At 39.5% G+C, this 27,620-nt stretch overlaps 1 protein-coding gene across 2 annotated transcripts in view; it reads left to right on the plus strand.

Annotated features, from left to right (window-relative positions):
• TNNI3K (TNNI3 interacting kinase) overlaps positions 1–27,620 on the plus strand; it is a 383,736-nt gene that overhangs the window by 4,898 nt on the left and 351,218 nt on the right. The window contains exon 4 of one of the 2 annotated variants that reach the window (XM_088835393.1): positions 475–4,158. The exons of the other annotated variant lie outside the window; for it this stretch is intronic. Coding sequence (XP_088691519.1) covers positions 475–1,934 — 1,460 coding nt within the window. The 3' untranslated portion in view covers positions 1,935–4,158. Of the gene's footprint in view, positions 1–474; positions 4,159–27,620 lie in introns of those variants that run through there. 2 annotated transcript variants of the gene reach the window in all.

Genomic DNA, 27,620 nt, shown 5'->3' on the forward strand with positions numbered 1-27,620 from the left:
GCACCTTTACTGCTTTTAAATGTAGGTAATAATTTGATGAAAAATGTTGCATCTGGAAATTAGTCTTTAATAGATAATTATGTATACTGGTTTTTTGGTGACATTTTTCCCCAATGAAGTGGATTTTTAATATAGGAGTTTACACATGGTTGAAATTTACTGTTTAAAATGTAGATACAAGATCATATTTTTGCTCATTTTCCTTTTTACTTGTTCTACAGTTGATTCAAAAAAGTGTCGTAGCCTGTAAAGCATATTTAGAATTCTTTCCTAGTCTAGAACTGCATTATATCAAATCTTTACAGGAGAATTGCTCTTTGAATTTGAAATTTATTATTCTTTCCTGGGGTATAGTAATGAATATATTTTAAATATCTTTAGAGATATTTTGAGTTGTAACTTATGCTCCTACATCTTTTAATCTTACAATCTTATAAACATTTTAAAACAGTTATTTTGTTTAATTCTATATAGGTGGCTACAGTCAACGCCTTCCAAGTGCGAGTGCTCTGGGGAAAATTTTCACTGCTTTACCTTTCGGTAGCCCCATTTATCAGATGTTGGAATTAAAACTAGCCATGTACATTGATTTCCCCTCACATATGAATCCTGGGATTCTGATTACCTGTGCAGATGATATTGAACTTTATAGTATTGGAGAATCTGAGTTTATTAGGTTTGACAAACCTGGTTTTACTGCATTAGCTCATCCTTCTAGTTTGACTGTTGGTACAACACATGGAGTGTTTGTTTTAGAACCTTTTAACCATTTAGAATATAGAGACCTTGAATACAGAAGTTGCCATCGTTTCCTTCATAAGCCCAGCATAGAAGAAATGTATGAGTTTGATGCTGTGTGTAGACCTGGAAATTTTTTTCAACAGGAATTTGCTGGGAGTGTCATACCCTCTCTTAAATTAGAGCCTGAGTATGTCTACACAGACAGCCTATTTTACATGGACCATAAAACAGCAAGAAAGTTACTTGCTTTTTATGAAAAAATAGGTACGCTACACTGTGAAATAGATGCCTATGGAGACTTTCTTCAGGCTTTGGGACCTGGAGCAACTGTGGAGTACACAAAAAACACATCAAATGTTACTAAAGAAGAGTCAGAGTTGGTAGACATGAGGCAGAGAATATTTCATCTTCTTAAAGGAACACCATTAAATGTTGTTGTTCTTAATAACTCCAAATTTTATCACATTGGAACAACAGAAGAATATTTGTTTCATTTGACTGCAGATAGCAGTTTGAAGTCAGAGCTTGGCTTACAGTCTATAGCTTTTAGCCTCTTTCCATCGATACCAGAATGCTCTACTAACAAACCCTGTATTATCCAAAGTATAGTGGATTCAACATGTTCTGTGACACCTGGCTCGGTTGTGGAGTATTCCAGATTGGGGCCTGATGTTTCAGTTGGGGAAAATTGCATCATTAGTGGTGCTTATGTCAAAACAACAACTGTCCTGCCTGCATATTCTTTTGTGTGTTCCTTAAGCTTGAAGATGAATGGAGACTTAAAGTATTCAACAATGGCATGTGGTGTGCAAGACAACTTGAAAAAGAATGTTAAAACATTGTCAGATGTAAAGTTACTTCAATTCTTTGGGGTCTGTTTGTTGTCATGCTTAGACATTTGGAATCTCAAAGTTACAGAGGAACTATTCTCTGGAAACAAGACATGTTTGAGCTTGTGGAATGCTCGTATTTTTCCAGTTTGTTCTTCTTTGAGTGATTCAGTGACAACATCCCTAAAGATGTTAAATGCTGTACAAAGCAAATCAACATTCAGCCTGAATAACTATAAGCTGTTGTCCATTGAAGAAATGCTTTTCTACAAAGATATAGAAGACATGATAACTTATAGGGAGCAAATTTTTCTAGAAATTACTTTGACTAGGAAGCAGTCTGATTTAGAGACATCTTATTAAATATTGTATTGGAGAAGGAAATGGCAGCTCACTGCAGTGTTCTTACCTGGAAAATCCCATGGACAGAGGAGCCTCATGGGCTATAGTCCATGGGGTTGCAAAGAGTTGGACACGACTGAACTTCTGAGCACAAATATTGTATACTTTGCCTTTCTTGATTGAGCAAGATTGCAAATGCAGGAGTTTTATGTAGACTATTGGTTTTTAATTGAAGTGAATTAATGAAAATTATATTAACATGATTGATGTAGCATAACATTAATAACACAAAAATATAAACAGTTTTTTAATGAATATTAATATTGTAGTGCTGTAAGTTCAGAAAAATGAGTTTTTAAAGTTTTATCACTATTTTAACTTTTCTTATAAAGATGGATTTATGGAATGTTATTTATTCACAGAGTAGTATAGCAGTCTTAAAGGTGATTTTCTAAATAAACTTTTAAAATTTTTCATCTTCTTTTGGACTTTGGTTACAATGAAGTTCTAAGTATTCACTGGCAGTTTTCTCCTCAAGTGCATTAATCCTATTCTAGTGAACTGTTATAAGCGTGCCATACTATAGGGTCTTCAAAACATGTAGAAATGATGTAGAAGTACTTTTGCAGAAACAAATCTATGGCAGACAGTCAGATAAAATCAATGCTTAAACTATTGTGATAGTCTTAAGAAGTACAAACTGTTCTGAAATTGATGATAAAAATCTCTTGTATTAATATTATCAAAATGAAACCAAAAGGATATATGTGCTGTTTTAGCCTTATAAACTTGAACCCGTGTTTGTGTATCTTAAAAATTTTCCCCAAAGTTTCATCTATAGGAAAGTATACATACACATAAAACTCAAGAATCTGTATAGGAAAATTTTGGAATAATTGGGATTCCCTGATAATTCATATAAGTTCATTTTGGACATTATCTTCATCCTCCCTCATTAATCCTTTAACAGAACTATTAAAATTACCAGATGGACAGATTTTTACTTTTCATTTTTTAATTTTCTGACCATACACTAGTAATGATACTGAGAAGCCGTAAATGGCCAAAGGTAGACAGCAGGAAGGTGCCAGAAAAATAGAATGACTGTGAAATTGTATAGATGATAAACAGCTTCAAGACAATAAAAGTTGACTGGAACTCTAAGCCCTGTGTTCTTATTTTGGTATAGGCACACATTTGAAATGTTTTCATATAAAAGTCTAATAATAGAGAAAAGTTTTGTCAAGAGTTTTGTGTTTTAACATGAATAGAAATAAAACTGGTCGGCGCCTCTATTATTTATATGTCAATATAAAATTAGCATATCAATATGAAAATAATTGTTTGGTAAACCAGAAGTGACTTATCAGCAAGACTCAGTTATGATATTTATGTGTATTTTCCCCAAGTTTCTTCTCAAGGGGAAAATAAAGATACATGGTAGCTGTTGTTTAGCAATTACTGATTTACTTGCAGAGATTTCAGAGGATGTTATGTGTCATTCATTAAAAATTCATTGCTATATTTCTAATCGATTTAAGGTACCATCAGTTATTAAGAATCATCATTTTATGTTTCATTGAAAAACACTGCCAATATAATAAGATGCAATGCTTTTCTCATTACTTGATGTTTTTATTTATTGGAAATCTTTTTGAAAAGCACTTGTATAGATTTGTTTCATGTAACCCTTTTGCAAATACATGTAAAGAAACAAAAAAGTGAAATATTAAAAAACAGTCAAAACTTTTCCATAGCTTCACATCTAGAGACAAACTTTTCTAAACTTAAGAGTGGTTGATCCATGTGTTTCCATCTAGTACCATCTGTGCTATCAAAGGTCTTGGTAAAGCTCTATATTCTTCAAGTGCCACCACCACACTGCTGCCTGGATTGACCTTCAAGCCGTGGCCACCAGATACTTGTTCTGCAAGTTGGATGCTGATGCTTTATTACTTGATAAAGTTGTTTCACTTTTGCCTTAGTTTAATCAACATCTATTGAAGGTGGTTGACTTCTACTTAATATCAGTGGGAGGTTTCTGAGAAGTTGGCGGTCACCATGTTAATCATATTTCTGCACGATGTATGAATGCTAATTGCTTTGAAATGTTATCTGTTCCAAGAATTTGGCAGTGTCTCCTTTAATATGCATGCCTTGGTATATAGTACCGCACGTGTACCACTGTACCTAACTGAACCAACATGATAATCACATGCATGAATAAATAAGAAATTGAACATTTTCTCTTGCTTTATCATTTTTACTTCATAAAATCACAGCCTTTAAATCATAGGCTTTCAAGGTTTGTAAAGGACAACTACTATTTGTAAATAAATATATTTTATAAACTTACTAATGAATTAATAATGACCAAGAAGGGCATAGAAAAAAATGCAACTTTTGATACTGATCTTCTATCTAGGGCATTTATCTTCCAAACTAAACAAAACAGAAGTAAAGAGTGTGTACTAATTATATTAAGTGGAAATAAATTTTCAAAAATCCAAGTAATGCTGACAGTCACAAAAATTTGATGGAATGAATCCAGAATCACTTCTCACAAGCAATGATCCATTCATCTTCTGAGTCTAGATGATATTACCTCTGTTAACGATTACCAAATTTAGCACAGAGCCAAAATAAAAATTTTGCCTACTGCAAAATATATGCATGGCTATCATGGCTGATAACTAGTGTACTACACATGCCATTAACATACACAAAAATATCCTCTGGACTTGAGCAACTTGGAGACCCAAATTTAGGAACCTTGATGTAATCTGGAAGATTTAAAATTTAAGGAAAAGCATTTATCAATTTGCTTAAAATTGTCAAGCATTTCAGGTGCTCTTTTTGTTTAGCTAAATGAAGCACAAGTCTTCATCTATGTCAATAACTAAATTATTCCTATAGATTAATGTAAAATATTTCAGGAGAAATATTTTAAGCTACCATGAGCTGCATGATCATGTTAGTACCTCAGTCATGTTCAATTATTTGCAACCCCATGGACTAGCCCCGCCAAGCTCCTCTGTCCATGGAGTTCTCCGGTCAAGAATATTGGAATGAGTAGCCGTTCCCTTCTCCAGAGAATTTTCCCTACCCAGGGATTGAAGCCAGGTCTCCTGCATTGCAGGCAGATTCTTTACTGTCTAAACCATGAGGGAAGCCGATTATTTTTAAGCATCAGTTCAGTTCAGTTCAGTCGCTCAGTCGTGTCTGACTCTTTGCGACCCCATGAATCACAGCACACCAGGCCTCCCTGTCCATCACCAGCTCCCAGAGTTAACTCAAACTCACCTCCATCGAGTCGGTGATGCCATCCAGCCATCTCATTCTCTGTCATCCCCTTCTCTTGCCCCCAATCCCTCCCAGCATCAGAGTCTTTTCTAGTGAGTCAACACTTCACATGAGGTGGCCAGAGTATTGGAGTTTCAGCTTCAGCATCAGTCCTTCCAGTGAACACCCAGGACTGATACCTCCCTATTGTCCCTTCTCCAAATACCATCATATTAGGATTTAGTTCAGTTCAGTCACTCAGTCGTGTCCGATTCTTTGCGACCCCATGAATCAGCAGGCCAGGATTAGGATTTAGGGCTTCCACATAGTTTAACTTAAATCTTTTGTTCCTATAAAATATGTTTAGAATTGGAAGTGGTCAAACAGGAGATGGCAAGAGTGAACGTAGACATTCTAGGAATCAGCGAACTAAAATGGACTGGAATGGGTGAATTTAGCTCAGATGACCATTATATCTACTACTGTGGGCAGGAATCCCTCAGAATAAATGGAGTAACCATCATGGTCAACAAAAAAGTCCAAAAGGCAGTACTTGGATGCAATCTTAAAAACAACACAATGATTTCTGTTCATTTCCAAGAGAAACCATTCAGTATTACAGTAATCCAAATCTATGCCCCAACCAGTAATGCTGAAGAAGCCGAAGTTGAACATTTCTATGAGGCCTACAAGACCTTTTAGAACTAACACCCAAAAAAGATGTTCTTTTCATTATAGGGGACTGGAATGCAAAAGTAGGAAGTCAAGAAACACCTGGAGTAACAGGCAAATTTGGCCTTGGAGCATGGAATGTAGCAGGGCAAACGCTAATAGAGTTTTGCCAAGAGAATGCACTGATCATGGCAAACACCCTCTTCCAACAACACAAGAGAAGACTCTACACATGGACATGACTAGATGGTCAACACCGAAATCAGATTGATTATATTCTTTGCAGCCAAAGATGGAGAAGCTCTATACAGATAGCAAAAACAAGACCAGGAGCTGACTGTGGCTCAGATCATGAACTCCTTATTGCCAAATTCAGACTGAAACTGAAGAAAAAGGACAGAAATGGTATGGACCTAATAGAAGCAGAAGATATTAAGAAGAGGTGGAAAGAATACACAGAAGAACTGTACAAGAAAGATCTTCATGACCAAGATAATCACGATGGCGTGATCACTCACCTGGAGCCAGATATCTTGGAATGTGAAGTCAAGTGGGCCTTAGAATGCATCACTAAGAACAAAGCTAGTGGAGGTGATGGAATTCCAGTTGAGCTATTTTAAATCCTGAAAGATGATGCTGTGAAAGTGCTGCACTCAATATGCCAGCAAATTTGGAAAACTCAGCAGTGGCCACAGGACTGGAAAAGGTGTCTTCATTCCAATCCCAAAGAAGCAATGCCAAAGAATGCTCAAACTACCGCACAATTGCACTCATCTCACACACTAGTAAAGTCATGCTCAAAATTCTCCAAGCCAGGCTTCAGCAATATGTGAACCGTGAACTCCAGATGTTCAAGCTGGTTTTAGAAAAGGCAGAGGCACCAGAGATCAAATTGCCAACATCCGCTGGATCATGGAGAAAGCAAGAGAGTTCCAGGAAAACATCTATTTCTGCTTCATTGACTATGCCAAAGCCTTTGACTGTGTGGATCACAATAAACTGTGGAACATTCTGAAAGAGATGGGAATACCAGACCACCTGACCTGCCTCTTCAGAAACCTGTATGCAGGTCAGGAAGCAACAGTTAGAACTGGACATGGAACAACAGACTGGTTCCAAATAGGAAAATGAGTATGTCAAGACTGTATATTGTCACCCTGCTTATTTAACTTATATGCAGAGTACATCATGAGGAACGATGGGCTGGAAGAAGCACACGCTAGAATCAAGATTACTGGGAGAAATATCAATAACCTCAGATATGCAGATGACACTACCCTTATGGCAGAAAGTGAAGAGGAACTCAAAAGCCTCTTGATGAAAGTGAAAGAGGAGAGTGAAAAGGTTGGCTTGAAGCTCAACATTCAGAAAACAAAGATCATGGCATCTGGTCCCATCACTGCATGGGAAATAGATGGGGAAACAGTGGAAACAGTGGCTGACTTTATTTTTTTGGGCTCCAAAATCACTGCAGATGCTGATTGCAGCCATGAAATTAAAAGACGCTTACTCCTTGGAAGGAAAGTTATGACCAACCTAAATAGCATATTAAAAAGCAGAGACATTACTTTGCCAACCAAGGTCCATCTGGTCAAGGCTATGGTTTTTCCCATGGTCATGTATGGATGTGAGAGTTGGACTGTGAAGAAAGCTGATAGCCGAAGAATTGATGCTTTTGAACTGTGGTGCTGGAGAAGACTCTTGAGAGTCTCTTTTACTGCAAGGAGATCAACCTGTCCATTCTAGAGGAGATCAATCCTAGGTGTTCATTGGAGGGACTGATGCTAAAACTGAAACTCCAATATTTTGGCCACCTCACGCGAAGAGTTGACTCACTGGAAAAGACTCTGGTGTTGGGAGGGATTGTGGGCGGCTGGAGACGGGGACAACAGAGAATGAGATGGCTGGATGGCATCACCGACTCGATGGACATGAGTTTGAGTGAACTCCGGGAGTTGGCGATGGACAGGGAGTCCTGGCGTGCTGTGATTCATGGAGTTGCAAGGAGTCGGACACGACTTAGTGACTGAACTGAACTGAACTGAAAGCCAATTTCTGTTGTGATTGAGGAATACAGCTTTTTTTGTTTATACTTAGTGAAATTATATTATTAATATTTCATGTACTGAACTTTGTCACAAGTCACATTCTCCTTCCTTTCAGTACTGATATGCTCATTTCCAATATGCTAGTATTCATGTTCCCATTTGTCTATATTCACAAATATTTCGAGCTCATTTGTTTTTAAATTATTATAAAGAGCAAATTGCATCAGTTTCTGGTGGGAAACAACCAGTTCCTGTCTCTGACAGAGCTATTTACATGAGCCACAACAAGCCAAATATGCCATATCATTCAGACTTGCCAGTTGGGTGTACTCTGCTGCTGCTAAGTCACTTCAGTCGTGTCCGACTCTGTGCGACCCCATAGACGACAGCCCATCAGGCTCCCCCGTCCCTGGGATTCTCCAGGTTAGAACACTGGAGTGGGTTGCCATTTCCTTCTCCAATGCATGAAAGTGAAAAGTGAAAGTGAAGTCTCTCAGTCGTGTCCAACTCTTAGCGACCCTGGTGGACTGCAGCCCACCAGGTTCCTCCATCCATGGGATTTCCCAGGCAAGAGCACTGGAGTGGGGTGCCATTGCCTAATAGACCACAATTTTGGATTAAGTTGAAAATTGGAATAAAGGGTCTAACTGAAAAATAGGCAGAGAATCTGAATAGACATGTTTCTTTGCTTGTCCTGGAGCTTTGGCCTGAGGGGCAGGCTTCAGATTTGTGGCCTTCCAAACTGCTATTAAGGAACATTGGCTATGGACACCACCTTGGTACTCTCCATTTCCTTGCACCAGCTTTCTGGCATCTCCAAAAAAATGACCTCATTCACTTGTCTTGGGCTTCCCAGTTGGCACTAGTGGTAAAGAACCTGCCTGCTAGTGCAGGAGATGTAAGAGACATGGGTTCATTCCCTGGATTGGGAAGATCCCCTGGAGAGGGAAATGACAATCCACTCCTTGCCTGGATAATCCCATGGAGAGAGGAGCCTGGCAGGCTACCATCCATGGGTTCACAAAGAGTTAGACACAACTTGTCTAGGGCTCCTATTTTTGCAGTTGCTACATATGAGACCTAGATTACCTGACTCTGGTGGCTAGTGGGACTTGGGTTTCTGTCCCACAGACAGTATGTATTTGCATACTTTTAAAGCTTCTGAGTGAAGGTCTAGCTTCCAGTCAGCCTGAATCTAGATAATGATATCCCCCGCTTTGAGGCATTGACAGGTCTTGGAGCATCTTTATCAGCTATGAGCTATTAAAATATAATAGCTTATTGAACAAATACAAAGATTTGAAGGACAAGAGCTAGGGTGGGCTGAGTGACAAGGTTCATCTCCTATGTGAGATCACTCCTTTACACAGAGTGAGGTAATGATTTTCATCTGCTGTGTACAAACCAATGCAGAGAGTTAAGCAAAATGAAAGAGAAATATGGTCCAAATGAAAGAATAGCATAAAACCTATACAATATAGTGGTTAAAAGCTGAAAACCTTTCCTCTAACTGCAAGAAGTTAAGTATGCCCACTTTTGTCAGTCTTATTCAACAGAGTTTTGGAAGTCCCAGCCAGAGCAGTCAGGCTAGAAAAAGAAAGAAAAGGCATCCAAATTGGAAAGGAAGAAGTAAAACTGTCACTATTGCAGATGGTGTAATACTATATAGAAAACCCTAAAGACGCCACAGAAAAATAAAAATAAAACTGTTACAACTAATGAAAAATTAGTAAAGTTGCAGGATATAGAATCAATGCACAAAATATGTTGTCTTTCTATAAACTAGTAAACTACCAGAGAAATTAAGAAAATAATTTCACTTACAGTTGCATTCAAAAGAATAAAATGGCTAATATTAAATTTAAACAGAGTTGAAAGTCTTGTATATTGAAAATTATAAGGCATTAATGAAAGAAATTTAAGAAGACACAAATAAATGGAAAGATTCTATGCTTGTGGATTAGAAGAGTTAATATTGTTAAAAGGCCTATTCTACCTAAAGCAGTCTACAGATTCAGTGCACTCCTTATCAAAATTCCAATGGCATATTTCATAGAAATAGAACAAACAATCCTAAAATTTACATGGAACCACAGAAGATCCCTAATATTGACAAAGAAACAAGAACAAAGCTGGAAGCATCACACTCCCTGCTTTCAAACTATAGTATAAAGCTATAGTAATTAGAATAGCATTGTATTGCATAGAAACCACCACTCAGTACAGAATATAGAGTCTAGAGATAAAACCATATATATATATATATATATATGTTAATATACATTTGTATATATATATGTGTTGTTTAGCTTATGATAATGGAACCAAGGGTATACAGTGGGAAAAGAACAGCCTGTTAAATGACGCTGGGAAAACTAGACAACAACATGCAAAAGAATGTAACTTCTCCACTATCCTACACTATACACAAAAGTTAACTCAAAATGGGTTAAAGACTTGAAGTATTACCTGAAACCATATAACTTCTAGAAGAAAACATAGACAGTAAGCTTCTTAACATAGGTTTGGTAATGATTTTTTGAATCTGACACCAAAACAAAAGTAACAGAAACAAAAATGAGTAAGAGAGACTACATTAAACTGAAAAACTTTTGCACAGCAAAGGGATCCATCAACAAAATGAAAAAGCAACCTACTGAACAGCAGAAAATATTTGCAAATCATATATCTAATAAGAGCTAAATATGAAGCTCAACATTCAGAAAACAAAGATCATGGCATCTGGTCCCATCACTTCATGGGAAATAGATGGGGAAACAGTGGAAACAGTGTCAGACTTTATTTTGTTGGGCTCCAAAATCACTGAAGATGCTGATTGCAGCCATGAAATTAAAAGACGCTTACTCTTGGAAGGAAAGTTTTGACCAACCTTGATAGTATATTAAAAAGCAGAGACATTACTTTGCCAACCAAGGTCCGTCTAGTCAAGGCTATGGTTTTTCCCATGGTCATGTATGGATGTGAGAGTTGGACTGTGAAGAAGGCTGATCACCGAAGAATTGATGCTTTTGAACTGTGGTGTTGGAGAAGACTCTTGAGAGTCCCTTGGACTGCAAGGAGATCCAACCAGTCCATTCTAAAGGAGATCAATCCTGGGTGTTCATTGGAAGGACTGATGCTGAAGCTGAAACTCCAATACTTTGGCCACTTCATGCGACGAGTTGTCTCACTGGAAAAGACTCATGCTGGGAAAGGTTGGGGGCAGGAGGAGAAGGGGACGACAGAGAATGAGATGGCTGGATGGCATCACCGACTCTGTGGACATGAGTTTGAGTGAACTCCGGGAGTTGGTGATGGACAGAGAGTCCTGGCGTGCTGTGATTCATGGGGTCGCGGAAAGTCGGACACAACTGAGCAACTGAACTGTCTGAACTGACTGACTGATCCAAAATATATGAATTCATAAAACTATTGATTTGATTTAAAAATGGGCAGAAGATCTAAATAGATATTTTCCAAATAAGACATACAGATGGACAAAAGATATGTGAAAAGATGTTCAACATCATTAGTTATTAAAGAAATGCAAATCAAAACCACAATGTGATATCACCTCACATCTGTTAAAATGGTGTATTTTAAAAGACAGGAAATGATAAATGTTGGAAAAGATATGAAGTAAAAAGAACCATTGTGCATTGGTAGGAATGTAAACTGGTGCAGCTACTATGGAAAACAGTATCAAATTTCCTCAAAAAATTAAAAATAGAATTACCACATGATCCAGCATTCCTTTTCTGAGTATTTATTCCCCTAAAATGAAAAGTGAAAGTCGCTCAGTCATGTCCGACTCTTTGCAACCCCAAGAACTATACAGTCCCATGGAATTCTCCAGGCCAGAATACTGGACTGGGTAGCCTTTCCCGTCTCCAGGGGATCTTCCCAGGTCTCCTGCATTGCATGTGGATTCTTTACCAACTGAGCTATGAGCAAGCCCACAGTGATAATTCAAAGAGATATATGTACCTCCATGTACATTTCAGGATTATGCTTGCAATACAGTAGTCAATATGGAAACAATGTAAGTCTTCATTTATGAATGGTTAGAGAAGTAGAATACACACACACTTATAATGAAATGGAGTAATGTGGGATTAAAAAAAATATTAGGTTGGTGCACAAGTGTGGTTTTGCATTGTTGAAGTTTGCCATTTGATACATTCTTGGAATACTTTCATGGAATGCTTTCTTAATTGTGGTTATATTATACATCCTTATAATGCACATTTCTTGCTTTATACTTTTTGCTAATGAATTTTTACTTGCTGTTTATATTATATGTGTTTTAGACTATGGAAATGAGGTTAGACAAAAAGCAAATTTGAGTGATTTTCTTATTCAAGTTCAAAATGAGTCGTAAAGTAGCAGAGAGAAACTCGCAACAATGCATTTGGCCCAGGAGCTGAAGCTGGTCCTCTTCCAACTACAGGGGAAGTTGCCCAAGAACTCAGCATCAACCATTCTATGGTCATTTGGTTCAGTTCAGTTCAGTTCAGTCACTCAGTCATGTCTGACTCTTTGCAAACCCATGGACTGCAGCACACCAGGCCTCCCTGTCCATCACCAACTCACGGAGTATTTGAAGCAAGTTGGAAAGGTGAAAAAGCTCGATAAGTGAGTGCCTCATGAGCTGACAAAAAATAAATAAAATGTCATTTTGAAGTGTCATCTTTTCTTATTCTATGCAACAACAACAAACCATTTCTCAATCAGATTGTGACACGAGAGGAAAAGGAGAGTTTACCAGCTCAGTGGTTGAACTGAGATGCAGCTCCAAAGCACTTCCCAAAGCCAAACTTGCACCAAAAAAAGGGTCTTGGTCACTGTTTGGTGGTCTGATCCACTATAACTTTCTGAATTCCAGTGAAACCATTACATCTGACAAGTATGCTCAGCAAATCAATTAGATGCACCAAAAACTGCAGTGCCTGCAGCCAACATTGGTGAACAGAAAGGGCCCAGTTCTTCTCCACAACATCTCCTGATCACATGTCACACAACCAACACTTCAAAAGCTCAACGATTGGGCTACAACTTTTTGCCTTATGTGCCATGTTCACCTGACTTCTTGCCAACTGACTACCCCTTTTTCAAATATCTTGACAGCTTTTAGCAGGGAAAATGCTTCCACAACCAGCCAGAAGCAGAAAATGCTTTCCAAAAGTTTGTTAAATCTTAAAGCATAGATTTTTATGCTACAGGAATAAACAACCATTTCTCATTGGCAAAAATGTGTTGATTTGCAATGGTTCCTATTTTGATTAATAGAGATTTGTTTGAGCCTAATTATAATGATTTAAAATTCAGGGTCCAAAATAATAATTACTTTTGCACCAACCTAATAAAAGACTCTGATGCTGGGAGGAATTGGGGGCAGGAAGAGAAGGGGATGACAGAGAATGAGATGGCTGGATGGCATCACCGACTCGATGGACATGAGTTTGAGTGAACTCCGAGAGTTGGTGATGGACAGGGAGGCCTGGTGTGCTGTGATTCATGGGGTCGCGGAGAGCTGGACACGACTGAGCGACTGAACTGAACTGAATAGCAACACACAATAAAAAAATAAAACCAAGCTCATAGATACTGAGAACAGATTAGTAGTTGCCAAAGGTAAACTGTGAGGGGTGGGCCACATGGGTGAAAAGATTCAAAAGGTAGAAACTTCCAGTCCATAATGACTGTAAGTAATATACTATATTGCATATTTGAAAGTTGATAAGAGTGTAAATCTTAAAAGTTCTCATTATAAGAAAAAAATATATAACTATATATGGCAATGAGCTTTCCTGGTGACTCAGATGGTAAAAAATTTTCTTGCAGTGCCGGAAACCCAGGTTGAATCCCTGGGTCAGGAAGATACCCTGGAGGAGGGCATGGCAACCCACACCAGTATTCTTGCCTGGAGAATCCCATGAACAGAGGAAACTGATGAGCTACAATCCATGGGGTCACAAAGAATCAGACACGACTGAATGACTAGCACTTTCTCTTTTTTTTTCTTTTTCTTATATGGTGATGTATATTAACTAGACTTACTACAGTGATCATTTCACAATATATAAATATTTTAAATCTTCAAGTTTTCTACTGAAACTAACACAATGTTTGTCTATTACACCTCAGTTAAAAATGCCTCCAAAACGGAATAAATATATAATAAATACTGATTCCCTACCGCATCAGTACCTGCAACAGCAAGAGTTTTAAGTCAGAAAATGCCTGTGAATTAGTCATTGCTATCATCTACCAGTACCACATCCTGATTATTGACGTTTGTGTCTAAAGATGTGAAACCCATGTAAGTAAATGGCTGAAACTAACAGACTTAATGTTTTCTTCTGGGATGGTTGGACAAATAGTCTATCTTTTGAAACCTTTCAATATAGGAATCTAGTAGCCTTCCAAAGTGTAAAATTCAATCATTCAAACAGCAGTTCATCCCTGATTGTTGCAGACTGTTGCAATCCATCTGCTACTGTCATTTCCTAGCTCTCTATACCAGGTTTATATTTCTTCAATTGTACTTCAGTGCATCACTAAGGCAATCAAAACTCTAATGTCTATATCCTTTGGGCACTCTTTTAAGGTGTGTCACCAACTGGTTATTGAATCTCCAGCCTCCTTAAAGGCTCTTAATATCTTTGCTTACAACCAACACTGTGGCTAAGTAATGTGAATGATATTTTTGATTTCTTTTCTTCACTAGTATCAACTCTTTTTCTCTCTGCAGATCATTCAAATGGTTCATATTAGTTTTCCTTTACCATTTCATTGTAGGAGAGTATCATATTGCCCTGAAAAGAATTAAAGCATTTACATCTTGAGGCAGAAATCTTTTTAAAACACAACTCTGGAAATCAAGTAAGTGTTTCTTTTGTTTGCAGGTTGAGAAATGTTGCATTCAATGAAATTTTACATGATTGGTTTCTTTACTATTTATTTTAGCCTTGGGGTTTGAGAAAGTAAATTATACCCAACAATATGCTGTTCTTCGAAAAATTTAAAACACTTTTAATAAAATCTAGAGCTAGAAAACTTTCGCTACACAAAGAATTATGATCATAGCAAGTGGTCCATGTACAGATTTAAATGTACAGGTGCACTGACAAGATCATAAATTAGCTTATGAAATTCACTGCTTATATATCAGTAGGATCTTTCTTAATGAAATTTAACAGTAAAGATCATCACTTATTATAATTGGTTAAAGTTAATGCAGTTTATAATTAACCATTATCCAGTCAAATCAGAAACTATTTTTGGAAGCTGGTCTATCAGAAGGAAGGGAGAAAGTTTGGAAATTCTCTTTTTCCTTGTTACAACTGAATCTGTTTAAATACAAAATAAATATTTGCCCTGAATTTAGTAGAAAAAGTATATTTTTCAGTTCCCTAAAAAATCCCTTTCCACTCATTTTATATGTACATAAATCACATAGATTATCTCCAGGAAGTGGAATCCTCTCATTCTAATAAGTTTCCCAGTTCTTCTCTCTCCAGACTGTATTCCAAACACTATGCTGATCTTCACGTATTCAGACACATCAGGATACTTAACAGAACCTAAGGGCCTTTCATTTCCAAGATATACTTTGATTAGAAGTTTTTATAGATATAAATAGACATTGTCCCCTGTAATACAGTTGCTTTTTTAACTTTGAAATTTGAGCATAAGGTTCAGTTCAGCTCACTCAATCATGTCTGACTCTTTGCAGCTTCATGGACTGCAGCATGCCAGGCTTCTCTGTCCATCACCAACTCCCAGAGCTTGCTCAAACTCATGTCCAAAAGTAGGTGATGCCATTCAACTATCTTATCTTCTGTAGTCCCCTTTTTTTCCCACCATCAGTATTTCCCAGCATCAGGATCTTTTCAAATGAGTCAGTTCTTCATATCAGGTAGACAAACTATTGAAGCTTCAGCTGTGGCATCAGTCCTTCCAACAAAAATTCGTGACTGCTTTCTTTTAGGATGGACTGGTTGGATCTTCTTGCAGTCCAAGGGACTCTCAAGAGTCTTCTCCAACACCACAGTTCAAAAGCATCAATTCTTCGGTGATCAGCTTTCATTATACTCCAAATCTCACATCCATACATGCCTACTGGAGAAACCATAGCTTTGACTAGATGGAAATTTGTTGGCAAAGTAATGTCTCTGCTTTTTAATATGCTGTATAGGTTGGTCATAGCTTTTCTTTCAGGAGCAAGCGTCTTTTAATTTCATGGCTGCAGTCACCATCTGCAGTGATTTTTGGAACCCCAAAAATAAAGTCTGTCACTGTTTTCATTGTTTCCCCATCTATTTGTCATGAAGTGATAGGACTGGATACCATGATTTTAGTTTTCTGAATGTTTAGCTTTCATCCAACTTTTTCACTCTCCTCTTTCACTTTCATCAAGAGGCTCTTTAGTTCTTCGTTGCTTTCTGACATAAGGGTGGTGTCATCTGCATATCTGAGGTTATTGATATTTCTCCTGGCAATCTTGATTCAGCTTGTGCTTCATCCAAACTGGCATTTCACATGATGTATTCTGCATATAAGTTAAATAAGCAGAGTGACAATATACAGCCTTGATGTACTCCTTTTCCTATTGGAACCTGTTGTTGGAGTCTGTTGTTCTGTGTCCAGTTCTAACTGCTGCTTCCTGACCTGCATACAGATTTCTCAGGAAGCAGGTCAGGTGGCCTGGTATGCCCATCTCTTGAAGTGTTTTCCATAGTTTGTGGTGATCCACACAGTCAAAAACTTTGGCATAGTCAATAAAGCAGCAGTAGATGTTTTCTGGAACTCTCTTGCTTTTTCGATGATCCAACGAATGTTGGCAATTTGATCTCTGGTTCCTCTGCTTTTTCTAAATCCAGCTTGAACATCTGGAGGTTCTCGGTTCACATACTGTTGAAGTCTAGCTTGGAGAATTTTGAGCATTACTTTGCTAGCATGTGAAATGCATGCAACTGTGTGGTAGTTTGAACATTCTTTGCCATTGCTATTCTTTGGGATTGGAATAAAAACTGACATTTTCCACTCCTGTACCACTGCTGAGTTTTTCAAATTTGCTGGAATATTGAATGAAACACTTTCACAGCATCATCTTTCAGGATTTGAAATAGCTCAACTGGAATTCCATCACCTCCACTAGCATTATTCATAGTGATGCTTCCTAAGGTCCACTTGACTTCGCATTTCAGGATGTCTGGCTCTGGGTGAGTGATCACACTATTGTGGCTATCTGGGTAATGAATATATTTTTTTATAGTTCTTCTGTGTATTCTAGCCACCTCTTCTTAATATCCTCTGCTTCTGTTAGGTCCATACCATTTCTGTCCTTTATCGTGCCCATCTTTGCCCTTTATCGTGCCCATCTTTGCATGTAATGTTCCCTTGTTATCTCTAATTTTCTTGAAGAGCTCTATAGTCTTTCCCATTCTGTTGTTTTCCTCTATTTCTTTGCATTGATCACTGAGGAAGGCTTTCTTATCTCTCCTTGCTATTCTTTGGTACTCTTCATTCAAATGGTTATATCGTTCTTTTTCTCCTTGCCTTTCACTTCTCTTTTTTTCTCAGTTACTTGTAAGGCCTCCTAAGACAACCATTTTGCCTTTTTCATTTGTTTTTCTTGGAGATGGTCTTGATCACTGCCTCTTGTACAATTCTTCAGGCACTCTTATCTATCAGATCTAATCCTTTGAATCTATTTGTCATTTCCACTGTATAATCGCAAGGGGTATGATTTTGGTCATACCTAAATGGTCTAATGGTTTTCCCTACTTTCTTCAATTTAAGTCTGAATTTGGCAATAAGGAGTTCGTGATCTGACCCACAGTCAGCTCCCTGTCTTGTTTTTGCTGACTGTATAGAGTTTCTCCATCTTTGAATGCAAAGAATATAAGCAATCTGATTTCGGTACTGACCATCTGGTGATGTCTATGTGTAGAGTCTTCTCTTGTGTTGTTGGAAGTGCATGTGTGCTATGACCAGTGCATTCTCTTGGCAAAAATCTGTTAGCCTTTGACCTGCTTTGTTTTGTACTCCAAGGCCAAATTTGCCTGTTACTCCAGGTATCTCTTGACCTCCTACTTTTGCATTCCACTCCCCTATAATGAAAAGGATGTCTTTTGTGGTGTGTTAGTACTGTAAGGTCTTATAGGTCTTCATAGAACTTTTCAGTTTCAGCTTCTTAAGCATTACTGGTTGGGATATAGACTTGGATTACTCATATTGAATGACTTGCCTTGGAAACAAACAGAGATCATAGTGTTGTTTTTGCATGCAAGTACTGCATTTCAGACTCTTTTGTTGACTATGATAGCTACTCCATTTATTCTAAGGGATTCCTGCCCACAGTAGTAGATATAATGGTCATCTGAGTTAAATTCACCCATTCCAGTCCATTTTAGTTCACTGATTCTTAAAATGTCAATGTTTACACTTGCCCTCTCCTGATTGACCACTTTCAATTTCCCCTGGAAGGCTTTCTTATCTCTCCTTGCTATTCTTTGGAACTGTGCATTCAGATGCTTGTATCTTTCCTTTTCTCCTTTGCTTTTCACTTCTCTTCTTTTCACAGCTATTTTTAAGGCCTCCTCAGATAGCCATTTTGCTTTTTTGCATTTCTTTTCCAAGGGGATGGTCTTGGTCCCTGTCTCCTGTACAATGTCACGAACCTCCGTCCAGAGTTCATCAGGCACTCTATCTATCAGATCTAGTCCCTTAAATCTATTTCTCACTTCCACTGTATAATCATAAGGGATTTGATTTAGGTCATATCTGAATGGTCTAGTGGTTTTCCCTACTTTCTTCAATTTAAGTCTGAATTTGGCAATAAGGAGTTCATGATCTGAGCCACAGTCAGCTCCTGGTCTTGTTTTTGCTAACTGTATAGAGCTTCTCCACCTTTGGCTGCAAAGAATATAATCAATCTGATTTCGGTGTTGACCATCTAGTCATGTCCATGTGTAGAGTCTTCTCTTGTGTTGTTGGAAGAGGGTGTTTGCTATGACCAGTGCATTCTCTTGGCAAAACTCTATTAGCCTTTGCCCTGCTACATTCCATGCTCCAAGGCCAAAGTTGCCTGTTACTCCAGGTGTTTCTTGACTTCCTACTTTTGCATTCCAGTCCCCTATAATGAAAAAGACATCTTTTTGGGGTGTTAGTTCTAAAAGCTCTTGTAGGTCTTCACAGAACCGTTCAACTTCGGCTTCTTCAGCTTTACTGGTTGGGGCATAGACTTGGATTACTGTAATATTGAATGGTTTGCCTTGGAAATGAACAGAAATCATTCTGTCATTTTTAAGATTGCATCCAAGTACTGCATTTCTGACACTTTTGTTGAACATGATGGTTACTCCATTTCTTCTAAGGGATTCCTGCCCACAGTAGTAGATATAATGGTCATCTGATTTAAATTCACCCATTCCAGTCCATTTTAGTTCACTGAGTCCTAGAATGTCTATGTTCACTCTTGCCATCTCCTGTTTGACCACTTCCAATTTGCCTTGATTCATGGACCTAACATTCCAGGTTCCTATGCAATATTGCTCTTTACAGGATCGGACCTTGCTTCTATCACGTCACATCCATAACTGGGTATTGGTTTTGCTTTGGCTCCATCCCTTCATTCTTTCTGGAGTTATTTCTCCACTAATCTCCAGTAGCATACCTGGCACCTACCGACCTGGGGAATTTCTCATTCAGTATCCTATCATTTTGCCCTTTGATACTGTTCATGGGGTTCTCATGGCAAGTATACTGAAGTGCTTTGCCTTTCCTTTCTCCAGTGAAGCACATTCTGTCAGACCTCTCCACCATGACCCGACCATCTTAGGTGGCTCCACACGGCATGGCTTAGTTTCATTGAGTTAAACAGGGCTGTGGTCCATGTGATCAGATTGACTAATTTTCTGTGATTATGATTTCAGTGTGTCTGCCCTCTGATGCCCCCTCGCAATACCTACCGTCTTATTTGGGTTTCTCTTACCTTGGTCGTGGGATATCTCTTCACATCTGCCCCAGCAAAGTGCAGCCGCTGCACCTTACCTTGGACAAGGGGTATCTCCTTAAGGCCGCCACTCCTGACCTTGAATGAAGAGTAGCTCCTCTCGGCTCTCCTGCACCCGCGCCGCCACAGCCTCTTGGACGTGGGGTAGCTCCTCTCAGCTGACTGCCCAGACCTCGGGGTTAGGTAGCTCCTCTCAGCTGCTGCCCCTGACCTCCGGTGTGGAGTAGCTCCTCAGCAATCAATGCAAAGAAATAGAGGAAAACAACAGAATAGGAAAGACAAGACATCACTTCAAGAAAATCAGAGATATCAAGGGAACATTTCATGCAAAGATAGGCTTGATAAAGGACAGAAATGGTATGGACCTGATAGAAGCAGAAGATATTAAGAAGAGGTGGCAAGAATACACAGAAGAATTGTACAAAAAAAGATCTTCATGATGAAGATAATCACGATGGCGTGATCACTTACCTAGAACCAGACATCTTGGAATGTGAATTCAAGTGGGCCTTAGAAAGCATCACTTTGAACAAAGCTAATGGAAGTGATGGAATTCCAGTTGAGCTATGTCAAATCCTGAAAGATGATGTTGTGAAAGTGCTGCACTCAATATTCCAGCAAATTTGGAAAACTCAGCAGTGGCCACAGGACTGGAAAAGGTCAGTCTTCATTCCAATCCCAAAGAAAGGCAATGCCAAAGAATGCTCAAACTACCGCACATTTGCACTCATCTCACACTCTAGTAAAGTCATGCTCAAAATTCTCCAAGCCAGGCTTCAGCAATATGTGAACTCTGAATGTCCAGATCTTTTAGCAGGTTTTTAGAAAAGATAGAGGCACCGGAGATCAAATTGCCAACATTCGCTAGATCATGGAGAAAGCAAGAGAGTTCCAGAAAAACATCTATTTGTGCTTCATTGACTATGCCAAAGCCTTTGACTGTGTGGATCACAATAAACTGTGGAACATTCTAAAAGAGATGGGAATACCAGACCACCTGACCTGCCTCTTCAGAAACCTGTATGCAGATTAGGAAGCAACAGTCAGAACTGGACATGGAACAACAGACTGGTTCCAAATAGGAGAAGGATTACGTCAAGGTTGTATATTGTCACCCTGCTTATTTAACTTGTATGCAGTGTACATCATGAGGAACGCTGGGCTGGAAGAAGCACACGCTGGAATCAAGATTGCTGGGAGAAATATCAATAACCTCAGATATTCAGATGTCACCACCCTTATGGCAGAAAGTGAAGAGGAACTCAAAAGCCTCTTGATGAGAGTGAAAGAGGAGAGTGAAAAGGTTGGCTTGAAGCTCAACATTCAGAAAACAAAGATCATGGCATCTGGTCCCATGACTTCATGGGAAATAGATGGAGAAACAGTGGAAACAGTGTCAGACTTTATTTTTGGAGGCTCCAAAATCACTGCGGATGCTGATTGCAGCCATGAAATTAAAAGACGCTTACTCCTTGGAAGGAAAGTTATGACCAACCTAGACAGCATATTGAAAAGTAGAGACATTACTTTGCCAACCAAGGTCGTCTAGTCAAGGCTATGGTTTTTCCCATGGTCATGTATGGATGTGAGAGTTGGACTGTGAAGAAAGCTGATCACCAAAGAATTGATGCTTTTGAACTGTGGTGTTGGAGAAGACTCTTGAGAGTCCCTTGGACTGCAAGGAGATCCAACCAGTCCATTCTAGAGGAGATCAGTCCTGGGTGTTCATTGGAAGGACTGATGCTAAAGCTGAAACTCCAATACTTGGCCACCTCATGTGACGAGTTGACTCTCTGGAAAAGACTCTGATGCTGGGAGGGATTGGGGGCAGGGAAATGAGATGGGGACGACAGAAAATGAGATGGCTGGATGGCATCCCTAACTCGATGGACATGAGTTTGAGTGAACTCCGGGAGTTGGTGATGGACAGGGAGGCCTGGCGTGCTGTGATTCATGGGGTTGCAAAGAGTCGGACACGACTGAGCGACTGAATTTTCAGACTGAACTGAACTGGACTGAATTTCCCTTGATTCCCGGACCTAACTTCCTGGTTCCTATGCAATATTGCCCATTACAGCATCGGACTTTACTTCTGTCACCAGTCACATCCACAACTGGTTCTTGGTTTTGTTTTGGCTCCATCTCTTCATTTTTTCTTCAGTTATTTCTCCACTGATCTTTAGTAGCATGTTGGGCACCTACTGACCTAGGGAGTTCATCTTTCAGTGTCCTATCTTTCTGTGACTCTTGGAGGGCACAAACAAAACCTTGTGCACACCAAGACCCAGGAGAAAGGAACAGTGACCCCACAAGAGACTGATCCAGACTTGCCCGTGAGTGTCCAGGAGTTTCCAGCAGAGGCCTGGGTCAGTGACAGCCTGCCACTCAGTTCACCCAGGGGACACTCAGTGCAGCAGTGCATGCATGGGACCTTTTAAAGAAGGTTGCCATTATATTCATTACCTCTGGGATGGTTTGGCCTCAGGTCAAACAACAGGGAGGAAACACAGCCCCATCCATCAATAGAAAGTTGTATTAAAGATTTACTGAGCATGGCCCTGCCCATCAGGACAAGACCCAGTTTCCCCCTCAGTCAGTCTCTCCCGTCAGGAAGCTTCCATAAACTTCTTATCCTTATTCATCAGAGGGCCAACAGAATGAAAACCACAATTACAGAAAACTAACCAAACTGATTACCTGGACCACAACCTTATCTAACTCAAGGAAACTATCAGCCATGTCATAAAGGGCCACCCAAGACAGACGGGTCATGGTGGAGAGTTCTGACAAAATGTGGTCCACTGGAGAAGGGAATGAAAACCACTCAGTATTCTTTCCTTGAGAACCCCATGAACAGTATGAGCATAAAGTAAACTAGTACAACCAAAAAGTCTCCCTGTGCTTAGTGACTGACTGAGTACATGTCATTACTATAAAGCTTTTCTAAGTAATAGACTGCTACATATTTTTGGATACTGATTTACTGTGATTATGGGAGGAGGCTGAAAGCTTAAAAGATGCTGTAAATAGTATATAAGGAGAGTTTTTTACTATAAAAACTTATATCTCTTACTCTTATCAACTGAGCTTGAAGCATTTTATTTTCTACTCTCTAGAACGCCCTGTAAGGCTCTGTAATCTTGTCTGTGTCTTTTCTGTAGTATTCTAGTGACTCCAGAGAAGCTACAACTTCTGAAATGGGTTCTAGGAATATAGTATATTATTCCTAAAGACACGAGAGACGCCGGCCCCGGCGGCGCAGACGCCAGAGACGCTGGCCCCGGCGGCGCAACCGACCAGGCAAAGAGGCTCGGCCGAGAGGAGCTACCCCACGCCTGAGGCCAGGGCCGGCGGCCGAGAGGAGCTGCCCCACGTCCAACAGGCAGTGGCTGCGCGGGCGCAGGAGGGCCGAGAGGAGCTACTCCACCTTCAAGGTCAGGAGGGGCAGCCTTGAGGAGATACCCCTCGTCCAAGGTAAGGTACAGCAGCTGCACTTTGCTGGAGCGGCTGTGAAGAGATTTTCCACGACCAAGGTAAGAGAAACCCAACTAAGACGGTAGGTATTGCGAGGGGGCATCAGAGGGCAGACACACTGAAATCATAATCACAGAAAATTAGTCAATCTGATCACATGGACCACAGCCCTGTTTAACTCAATGAAACTAAGCCATGCCGTGTGGAGCCACCTAAGATGGTCGGGTCATGGTGGAGAGGTCTGACAGAATGTGCTTCACTGGAGAAAGGAAAGGCAAAGCACTTCAGTATACTTGCCATGAGAACCCCATGAACAGTATCAAAGGGCAAAATGATAGGATACTAAATGAGGAATTCCCCCAGGTCGGTAGGTGCCCAGTATGCTACTGGAAATCAGTGGAGAAGTAACTCTAGAAGGAATAAAGGGACGGAGCAAAAGCAAAACCAATACCCAGTTGTGGATGTGACCGATGATATAAGCAAGGTCTGGTGCTGTAAAGAGCAATATTGCATGGGAACCTGGAATGTTAGGTCCATGAATCAAGGCAAATTGGAAGTGGTCAAACAGGAGATGGCAAGAGTGAACATAGACATTCTAGGAATCAGTGAATTAAAATGGACTGGAATGGGTGAATTTAACTCAGATGACCATTATATCTACTACTGTGGGCAGGAATCCCTTAGAAGAAATGGAGTAGCCATCATGATCAACAAGAGTCAGAAATGCAGTACTTGGATGCGACCTTAAAAACGACAGAATGATTTCCAAGGCAAACCATTCAATATTACAGTAATCCAGGCCTATGCCCCAACCAGTAATGCTGAAGAAGCCAAAGTGGAACGGTTCTATGAAGACCTACAAGACCTTTTAGAAAGAACACCCAAAAAAGATGTCCTTTTCATTATAGGGGACTGGAAGGCAAAAGTAGGAAGTCAAGAAACACCTGGAATAACAGGCAAATTTGGCCTTGGAGCACGGAATGAAGCAGGGCAAAGGCTAATAGAGTTTTGTCAAGAGAACTCACTCGTCATAGCAAACACCGTCTTCCAACAACACAAGAGAAGACACTACACATGGACATCACCAGATGGTCAACATCGAAATCAGATTGATTATATTCTTTGCAGCCAAAGGTGGAGAAGCTCTATACAGTTAGCAAAAACAAGACCAGGAGCTGACTGTGGCTCAGATCATGAACTCCTTATTGCCAAATTCAGACTTAAATTGAAGAAAGTAGGGAAAACCACTAGACCATTCAGATATGACCTCAATCCAATCCCTTATGATTATACAGTGGAAGTGAGAAATAGATTTAAGGGACTAGATCTGATAGATAGAGTGCCTGATGAACTCTGGACGGAGGTTCGTGACATTGTACAGGAGACGGGGACCAAGACCATCCCCATGGAAAAGAAATGCAAAAAAGCAAAATGGCTGTCTGAGGAGGCCTTACAAATAGCTGTGAAGAGAAGTGAAAAGCAAAGGAGAAAAGGAAAGATAAAAGCATCTGAATGCAGAGTTCCAAAGAATAGCAAGGAGAGATAAGAAAGCCTTCCTCAGTGATCAATGCAAAGAAATAGAGGAAAACAACAGAAAAGGAAAAACAAGAGATCTCTTCAAGAAAATTAGAGATTCCAAGGGAACATTTCATGCAAAGATGGGCTCGACAAAGGACAGAAATGGTATGGACCTAACAGAAGCAGAAGATATTAAGAAGAGGTGGCAAGAATACACGGAAGAACTGTACAAAAAAGATCTTCACGACCATGATAGTCACAATAACGTGATCACTGACCTAGAGCCAGACATCTTGGAATGTGAAGTCAAGTGGGCCTTAGAAAGCATCACTACGAACAAAGCTAGTGGTGGTGATGGAATTCCAGTTGAGCTATTTGAAATCTTGAAAGATGATGCTGTGACAGTGCTGCACTCAATATTCCAGCAAATTTGGAAAACTCAGCATTGGCCACAGGACTGGAAAAGGTCAGTCTTCATTCCAATCCCAAAGAAAGGGAATTGCAAAGAATGCTCAAACTACGACACAATTGCACTCATCTCACACGCTAGTAAAGTGATGCTCAAAATTCTCCAAACCAGGCTTCAGCAATATGTGAACCGTGAACTCCCAGATGTTCAAGCAGGTTTTGGAAAAGGCAGAGGCACCAGAGATCAAATTGCCAACATCCGCTGGATCATGGAGAAAGCAAGAGAGTTCCAGAAGAACATCTATTTCTGCTTCATTGACTATGTCAAAGCCTTTGACTGTGTGGATCACAATAAATGTGGAACATTCTGAAAGAGATGGGAATACCAGACCACCTGACCTGCCTCTTGAGAAACCTGTATGCAGGTCTGGAAGCAACAGTCAGAACTGGACATGGAACAACAGACTGGTTCCAAATAGGAAAAGGAGTGCGTCAAGGTTGTATATTGTCACCTTGCTTATTTAACTTATATGCAGTGTACATCATGAGGAACGCTGGGCTGGAAGAAGCACAAGCTGGAATCAAGATTGCTGGGAGAAATATCAATAATCTCAGATATGCTGATCACACTACCCTTATGGCAGAAAGTGAAGAGGAACTCAAAAGCCTCTTGATGAAAGTGAAAGAGGAGAGTGGAAAGGTTGGCTTGAAGCTCAACATTCAGAAAACAAAGATCATGGCATCTGGTCCCATGACTTCATGGGAAATAGATGGAAAAACAGTGGAAACAGTGTCAGACTTTATTTTTTTGGGCTCCAAAATCACTGCAGATGTTGATTGCAGCCATGAAATTAAAAGATGCTACTCATTGGAAGGAAAGTTATGATCAACCTAGAAAGTATATTAAAAAGCAGAAACATTACTTTGCCAACAAAGCTCTGTCTAGTCAAGGCTATGGTTTTTTCAGTGGTCGTGTATGGATATGAGAGTTGGACTGTGAAGATAGCTGATCGCCGAAGAATTGATGCTTTTGAACTGTGGTGTTGGAGAAGACTCTTGAGAGTCCCTTGGACTGCAAGGAGATCCAACCAGTCCATTCTGAGGTAGATCAATCCTGGGTGTTCATTGGAAGGACTGATGCTAAAGCTGAAACTCCAATACTTTAGCCACCTCATGCGACGAGCTGACTCACTGGAAAAGACTCTGATGCTGGGAAAGTTTGGGGGTGGGAGGAAAAGGGGACGACCGAGAATGAGATGGCTGGATGGCATCACCGACTGTGTGGACATGAGTTTGAGTGAACTTCGGGAGTTGGTGATGGACAGGGAGGCCTGGCGTGTTGTGATTCATGGGTTTGAAAGAGTCATTTGGTCACGACTGAGTGACTGAACCGACTGAACCGATAGGAAAAGAGATGAGGTTTGTGGTTACTAAAGGCAAGAGGTAGGGGAAAGGGAATAGAATGATGGTGGTCAGAAAGTACCAAGTTTCAATTATAAATAAATACTAGGAATATAATGTGCACCATGAACAATATAATTAAAACTGTTATATGTTAAGAATAAACGTTTTAATAGAGTAAATCTGAAGAGTTCTTATTGGAAGGAAAATATATTTTCCCTTTCATTTTGTATCTGTATGAGATGATAGATGTTTACTAAACTTATTGCAATTGTCATTTCATGATGTATGTAAGTCAAATCATTATGCTTACACCTTAAACTTATACAGTCATTTATGTCAATTATGTCTCAATTAAACTAGAAGGAAAACAATGCAGTATCCTTTCTAGTTCTCATCTTTATGCCAGGTCAGCAGCATTTGTCTCAAGTGATCATGTCTTTGCAATACATTCTTCATTTGGGTTCAGGGAATCCCACAGTACTAGTTCTTTTCCTAATTCATTCACCCTCTTTTGAAGTGTCAATAATTTGTTCCTCATCATCACTCTTTCCTCGTATTACTGGACGATAACAGGTCATTGTGTTCAGGTTTCTCTACCTGCTTTCATTCCTTTGGGATTTCATTCATTTGTATATCATCTGTGTACTATCACCTCTAGAATCTATATTTCTAATTATCAAAGTATAATTCTCAAAAGTGTTAAGAATGTAATTATTCTATAAATTGTGAACATTCATCAGAATTCTATTTAATTCATTAATGATTAAATCAGTAGACTGATGAAGTTGGCTTTGTATTGTTTGAGATATTACAAGGAAGAAAGTGTTCATACAGTATTAGAAATAACTTTGCCCAAAAATACAGTTAATTGTCTTATTA

Source organism: Moschus berezovskii, chromosome 4 (assembly GCF_049115385.1).
Source record: "Moschus berezovskii isolate FMDL1 chromosome 4, NW_MosBer_1.0, whole genome shotgun sequence".
Lineage (NCBI taxonomy): Eukaryota > Metazoa > Chordata > Mammalia > Artiodactyla > Moschidae > Moschus > Moschus berezovskii.